At 48.0% G+C, this 7,905-nt stretch overlaps 1 protein-coding gene across 1 annotated transcript; it reads left to right on the top strand.

The window, feature by feature from the left end:
* The first annotated feature begins 6,091 nt into the window (after positions 1 to 6,091).
* LOC135392367 (uncharacterized) lies at positions 6,092 to 6,667 on the top strand. The gene has a single exon (XM_064623083.1). It carries the CDS (start codon positions 6,092 to 6,094, stop codon positions 6,665 to 6,667), a length of 576 nt encoding a protein of 191 aa, XP_064479153.1.
* The last annotated feature ends 1,238 nt before the right edge of the window (positions 6,668 to 7,905 follow it).

The raw sequence follows: 7,905 nt of genomic DNA on the forward strand, positions 1-7,905 counted from the left end.
CGTCTCAGACTTTTTATAATTTTGATTGTAATCGTATTGATTAAGAATATCTTCTTTGATTAAAGGTGTTACTGCATTTTAATTCTGATTCATTGAAAACTTGTGTGTATGATTACAGCTAATAAAAAATATTGTGTTTGATTTGTGATACCTATTCAATGCTATTGTATCGTAACTGTAATAAGTATATTCTTTGTTACATATATTGTATTGTGTTTCTTCTCCTTCAGGTTTTTTGGCTGGGTTTTTCTCATCCACACAGAGTCACAGCATAATACCTGGCACTATTGACTTTAATAAATATATTTTCACTTGTACTTTTGTGTATTGGTATCCTTTGCATGTCTATACTTGCATGTAAACCGCCCACCGCACACCTGTTGTAGCAGAAAAAAAATTTTGAGGGAAGTTGGCCCAGGCTGAAAAATACGCTACGATAAGTGCACGCGCAGCCCTCCTCGCGTAAGCGCGCGGACAACCCTCCGCACACGCGCCGCCCGCCGATAAGCGGGAAAAAATACGCTAAGGGCCCAGGGGTCCATGGAACATACTCGCCCCCGGTCTCTCTCGGCCAGCCCTCTTACTACTCACGGATCTCGTCACACCCTCCGTAGTGGGAAACGGGCGTCATCCGATACTGAAATTAATTCCATTCGTTTAGAATAGAACGAAAAAACAACTGAGTTTCAGCTTTCTTCCCGTTCCGTACTTTAAGTTAGTGGAACGCGAAATTTTCTCAACCACCGCCTCTATCGGCGACGACAGGGGTCGCAAGGTACCGCCACAAAATCGCGGTAGATCGACGCGGACTCTGCACTTAAAGCATGTACACTAAAGCGGTACCAATCTGGTGATTTGGTGCTCTGACGGTATACAGGTCGCACCTGTACCAGAGGAGAGGCAATTTCTGTTCTCAGCTCGGGCGTTTCCTATTCCGCTCTTTAAACGCGTATCGCCGTAAAAAAAAAAAGAAAAAAAAAGAGGACTGCTGTCACCGCAGCTAAGCGCGTGGCCAAAAATCTATCGGAGGGAGATTCTTTCTTGAGAGCACTTGAAAGATCGGCGAAAGCTATGGCAAAGAAATTCTGCGAGATCTCGGAGGGGCCGGGCGGAGAAAGAGGAGAAAACCGGACGTCTGCGACAGCATAAATTACGCTGGTTGCGCGGCAACAATTTAGTTGCGAAATGGACACGATTAACATCGTACATCCCGACCATCCTCTGTTGGAGAAGTTGGAAACACAATTATTTTCCGTGCCGGGAACGCAATGACATATACTGATGGGGGAATACGAGCTATTCTACACGGTCGCTGACGTATCCTGCGTCATAGAATTCTAGCTCTTGAATTTGGGGCATCACTATCTCAATTTGAACTTTGCGTACGTACGTGACGATGGTTCGCTAACCCAAACCAAAGTCGGGAGATCGGACGACGTACGACGTGGTCAACCCCGTTAACGCGTTCGCCAATCGCTTTTCAAGAACGTAGTCGTTTTCTTGAATCAGACCATGATTACAAATAATAATTTGTATAGCTGTCGAAGCTATCTGGATTTTTAAATCTGGATATTATCTGGATATATCGACCGGGAATAATCGTAATCAACACCGATCTACGACGGCAAGCCGGGGAGCACTGGATTCTCTACACGAAAATGAAGGATAAACTCATTTCCTTTGATTCCTTCGGATTGCCGCCCATCGAACCCCAGCTGAAACGTCTCATGGTCGACGACTCTAATGATGTCTGTATTCTCCAATGTGTGACGTGCATTGTTGTACCGTGTCGACATTGTTGGCGAAAGGGATATCATTGAAGATCATTGTACCGTTGATGAAAGGAAGTCACTGAAAAGGTTAGCCAGCTGTAGGACTCGAACCCTAACTTCTGCATTACCGTGATTACGTTGAGCTTTTCATTCATCAGAACAATGCTCATTTTCTGAATGTCCTCATCACCTGGTTTCTTTAGTTTATCCAGCTTCGTTGGGGTAAATGGGGTAAAAATTGATTACATTACTACTGGATGACTCCTCAGTGCAACTTTCTACACACACCGAATGAACTGAAAATGAGAACAACTATTAGCTAACTTTCCTCATCTTGAAGACAACAGTAAGACATACCAAAGTCAAAAACCGGGCGTGTTGGTGTTGATCTTGCATGACGAACTAGCCCTGGGAACGGGACAGAGAGAAGAGACGACAGAACAGGTGCTAGCACCTGGCTAGCACAGGGCTAGCACCTGTCCTGTCGTCTCTTCTCTCTGTCCCGTTCGCAGTGCTAGTTCTTCGCGCAGGACATACCACCCTCGTTGTGCGCTTGAAGAATCAATCCGGAGTCGACCATTGGATATAACACAGCTCATGAACAAGTAGCTTCTTTGCGGGCACAGAACTGAAATGAGTTGTATATATCGCAACTTTTATATAAAGCACGCCTGGAGCGTGACTACGGCTATTTTTAGACCATGCATAGAGGTGGTGCGCTGTGGTAGGCTAGTTGGATCAGATTTTGCTGACACAAAGTTCGAATCACATAGGAACAGTTTCCTTTAGCCTGTGATATAAAACGGGTGGCGCGCGCATGTTAACTGAGGTGTACAAGAAGGAGTCCAATAATCCCATTGGAACTTCTTGGAAGCCAAACTGCAAAAGTGAACAATTTGTTTTGGTTACAGAAAGCTTGTTTTGCCATGCGGAGATATGCGAGCTATGATATAGAAGAGGAAGTCCGCTTTGAAACGGGATTTTCTCTTCTTCAAATAGAGTTCTGACATGTCTGATCCGACAGAACAATTTTCGTTTGGGATACCATTTAATACGCGTGGCGGAGACCTCAAACGAAAGTTGGATGACCCCATTTCTTGGAAAACATGATTTACAACCCCAAACCGCGGGAGCATATGGAAACAAGCGAGCTTTGATATAAAACAGATTGCTCCCCGTCGAACATGTTGTGGCATATAGTCGGCTCATCCTCAAAAGCTCAATGTGCTTATTCTTCGGAAAACATGATTTACGACATACAAACCATGAGAGTACGCGCATACACATACAGCAAACGACAACACTCCAAAAACCACCTGCACACACAAAGTTCACAAAAATTTTGACACATGCGGCGACTGCTCTATACAATGCATTGGTGAAACCGGCCAACAAATTAACAACCGCCTTACCATTCACAGAACCGACACCTCCAACAAACTCCCCAAACCAGGCGCCGCACACTTTAACGTTCCTGGTCACAATTTTGACAACATTAAACTATATATTCTAGAAACTGGGTTCAGATCCACACGTGACCGACGTGAGTCTTACCTCGTATACCAGTTGAATGGCATTCACCCGTTCGGTATCAACAGATCACATGACACCCTAGAAACACTTCGCAAATAAAATACCCCCAGACTATTTCCCTCCTATTCTATCCCCTTTATCATCTAGCGACACTCTTATGTTCTGCATGGCCACTACTTTTTACTTTCTTTATTGCATGCCACAACTGCGTATTACAAATATATATGTTACACACACACAAAAAACACTTTTCTTGCTCTGAAAATTTCCCCACGTAACCACTAACCTCCTAATCTTTCGGAATGCTCGCCTATTCCTGCTTCGTCCCGTTAATACCAGCTAATAATACCAGCTCCGGTGGCGCAGCGGTAACGCGTGCGCTTGGTGACTGGGAGGTCCGCGGTTCGAATCCGCGGGCCGGCTGTGCCGTCTGGGGTTTTTCCTGGGTTTCCCTCAGATGTGTAATAGGCGTATGCCGGCACAGTTCCCCTGAAGTCGTCCCATGGACGCAGCTATGCTCCCCCCGAGCGGATTCCACTTCACCCTTTCCTCTCCTCCTCTCCACCACCTTTCCCTTCCCGAGAAACATGCCGCCTAATCAGGCAGGCAGACCTCTCGGGTTCCTCCCAACGACACTCCTCCTCCCTCCTCCTCCGTCCCGTTAATCTTGAACCTGGCATTTCCGTGACCGGTCTGGAGCAAAGGTGACATCATTCACATGCTCCCCTCCACACTCTAACAAAGCGGCCATTCACTTCGGCCGTAAAAGCCCGAATGAGCACTTTCTTCCCCCCGAGCTGTTGACCCACAATTCGCATGAACCTTTAACACGTCATACCTAACCATTTACATGCCATGCCAATGATGAGGACGGTGCCCAGAAGAAGAACAGCCTCTGTTCGAAATATCGGCGGCTCTCGTCATGAGGCAATTGCCTTCATATGTATGCAATGGGGTACTTCCCGAAAATTTGGCAATGACAGGAAGGTCCTAACCGCGTGACCTCCAGGTGACGCGGACGACCTCCCGCGTGACGACCCTTATACGCAGGATTTTGAATTATATAATTGCATTCTATTTATACATCATCTTTGCTCATTTTTGATTCGATCTACTTATACTACGTGATATAAAACTTCATACCGGCAGTCGTCTGCTACGAAGAAGCGGTTGTACAGCTCTCCTGGCTAATCACTTCTGCCAGTAACCATTTCTGCAATTCTGAGCCTTCCCAACATGCCTCTCTCCATGCAGATGGCGCTAATAAAAGTGGGCGCAAAATCTGTCGTTTTGGTTTGTCACCAGTGATATCCGTTTCAATCCGAATCAATCGAATTTCTCCAAAATGGTGGCACCCAGTAAATATGGTGAGGTATAAGTACTGGAAGGATGATAGACAACTGTATTTCGACCTGTGATTAGCTAGATACCTCAAAAAGTGGGCGGAGCCTCAGTATAGGCAGGTCCTATTAATGACCAGACTCCCTTTGGCATACACGGCACTGAATTCGGCGGTCGAAGTGGCGTTCCAGTTAACTCTGCTTCGAGCTGTACTTCCTGCAACTCACCGGAGAGGGTCCCGTGGGTCCCTGGCTGCTGCTCATCCGGTGCTCGAAATGTTCTGTAGCGTGATGTTTGCGGCCGGTTGACCTGCACAGCTTTCTTTGTTTTCCTGCTTACTATTAATTTCCCTTAGAGATGTAAACATATATGACTAATACAAAAATGAGAGCCGATGCACGAGATCTATATTAAAGAATCCTGAGCCTGGGTGGATAGAAATGACAAGACACTCGGTGTGTACAAATGAGATTGGGTTCAAGAAGTGATCGGAATGGAATACCGAAAATGAATTGTGTTGGTATGCACGTCGCTTACAGAGAAGCACTATCTTCGGAACGTCATGGAGGTCCGCGTCATTAGTCACGGAAAAAGAACATGGTGGGAGTGGTATCAGGTCCGGGACACTTCCGTTCACCGCATGGACCAACTTTTGCGGCGCACTAGCGAACCCTTGAGGACAAAGGACTTCTGAGCATGCGCATTTTATGGATGGGATGTCAATAGCGTATGAGAGTTTCTCCAACTAACGCTATTCTTCATACATATCCAATATGGCGCTGTTCCGCTGTACGTTGCCTTGCCTGCCAGTGTTACTTTGTTTTGTTTTTTATTTATGTTACATAACTGCTAGCAACAGCAAGATGAAGCAAGTGGAACAGCTTTGAGGTGGAGTAACACATTTATTGTGGTCCATGCAGAATCGACATTGAATGAATCAATTGTGTGCACATCTAGTGAATTGTCACGCACCGTGAGTAAAACAGCTTCACAAGACTAATATAAGCACTTGTACTTGTTCATGACATTAAAATCATACTATTTACATCACCCACACTAAACATAATTCTGTTTGTTTACTACTGTGCGTACACCGTATTCAGTTGTGCAAAAAAATCATACTTGTGCTTCTAACAGCAACACAGGAATACGGAATGTTCTGAAGGACTGTAACTGAGTGGTTCCAATGTGAACGTACATAAGTAACGAACCTCCGACACATTTACTGTTTGCACATCACCAGCTTGCCGCTCATATCCACAGTTGCTTCCCGCCGCTAACAGAGAATCAAACAAACAAACATCACCACCTTGTAGCATCCTTTGTTCTGGTAAAACCACACTATTTGAGCATAGTGTTTTTACTTGCAAGCCGATGAAACCTTCAATGCAACCAGCAATACAAAAATAAAAACACCAATTAACAACAGCAGCAATTCAACGGGAATGTTGGCATTGTGGTTACAATCAAGTGGTTACGTCAATTCCGTCACGGTCCGACTCCCTGCATTCTGGCCCGCCAACCCCTCAGTGTGGTTCTTGCAGGCAGAATGCCAATTTCAGCTCGCCGGGATCTCCACACAGCCTACGAAATTCAGGAACGTCGTATTCGTCCTCCCGCCCGAAGTCGCTTCCGACGTCGCGGACGTCCTCATGGCCCGAATGGGTGAGACACCCTATGACACCCTCAAATCTGCGCTTATTGAACGTACTATGGCCTCCGAACGACGCAGATACCAACAATTGCTGTCTGCTGAAGACCTGGGCAACCGCTGCCCATCGCAGTTCCTACGACATCTTCAAGGCTTGCTACGCGACCGGGCCTCGTCCTTCGACGAACGCTTACTCAAGGAATTGTTCCTCCAGCGACTCCCTACCGTACAGATGATTCTTGCCACGGCCACCAACCTTTCCCTTTCGGAACTCTCCCAACACGCTGACAAGATCATGGAGGTGGCACCGCCGCATGTTTGTGCCGTCGCCTCACACCACTTCCTCCCAGCACCATGCAGCGGAATCTAGCGTCCCCGCCGTTTTCCAGACCCTCCCTGCCTCAGAACTTTCACCCTTGAGGGCAAACATTGAGTCCTTGGCGGAGGCAGTGGCTTCTTTGCGCCAGTTCCAGCCCGCCCCCGCCGGGGGGGGGGGGGGGGCCCTTCCCTCGCCGCGACGGAAGGCGCCCACGCTCCCGCTCGCCTCGTACGGACAACAGTCGCCGCAGGCATCCGACACCTTCGCCAGTCCCTCCGAACCCGGCCACCTTTTGCTGGTACCATTGGTCGTTCGGTGCACACGCTCGTAACTGCACCCCACCCTGCACGTGGCCGGGAAACGGGAAACTAGAGGCGGCGTCCGCGTCCCCTCACTCCCTGCCGCCTCTTTTACGTGTTGGACTTGATTTCCCGGAAACGCTTTCTTGTCGACACCGAGGCTCGCAGACCACCTAGACCAAATCGCAGACCACCTACGTATCACCTAGTTGCCGTAGACAACACCGGCATTCCCGTATTCGGAGAGCAATCCCTCACGCTTGACATCGGCCTCCGCCGTACTTTCGCGTGAATTTTCAAAGTGGCGGCCACCGATCAAGCCATTATCGGAGCCGATTTTCCTGAACATTTCGGCCTGCTTGTCGACCTCCGGCACCACGTTCTTCTTGACCACGGCACCAAGCTCCGCGTTGCGGGCATCGCCTCGTCTCCCACCCTTGCGGCGCTACAATCTCCTTACGCCGCCCTGCTTGGCGAATTTCCTCCACTGTGCTTACCACCAGACTGGACTAAGCCCGTCAATCACTCCGTCCTCCACTACATTTCCACCTCAGATCCGCCGGTGCATTTCAAGCCCCGACGACTCTCCCCTGATCAACTGAAGGTAGCCCGCAGTGAATTTGAGCACATGTCGCCATTGGAATCGTCCGCACCTCCTCTAGTGACTGGGCAACTCCTCTTCACATGGTCCCGAAAAAAACCGGGGTCTGGTGTCCCTGCGGAGACTACAGGGCTCTCAACGTCATCACCAAGCCTGACCGCTACCCCTTGCCCCATATTCAAGATTTTTCTTTCCACGTTCCAAGGTTTTCAGCAAGATATCTGTATTTTTGGAAATGAAATAAATAGAAATAGAAAGATTGATTTAACAAAAGCATATCATCAGATCCCTCTAGCCCCATCGACGGATCGTCCGATCGGTCTTCCTCGACATCAAGCGCGCCTATGATACCGTCTCGCACATTTGTGTGCTGCATGCCTTGCGCTCGT

Source organism: Ornithodoros turicata, chromosome 4, assembly GCF_037126465.1.
Source record: "Ornithodoros turicata isolate Travis chromosome 4, ASM3712646v1, whole genome shotgun sequence".
Classification (NCBI taxonomy): Eukaryota; Metazoa; Arthropoda; class Arachnida; order Ixodida; family Argasidae; genus Ornithodoros; species Ornithodoros turicata.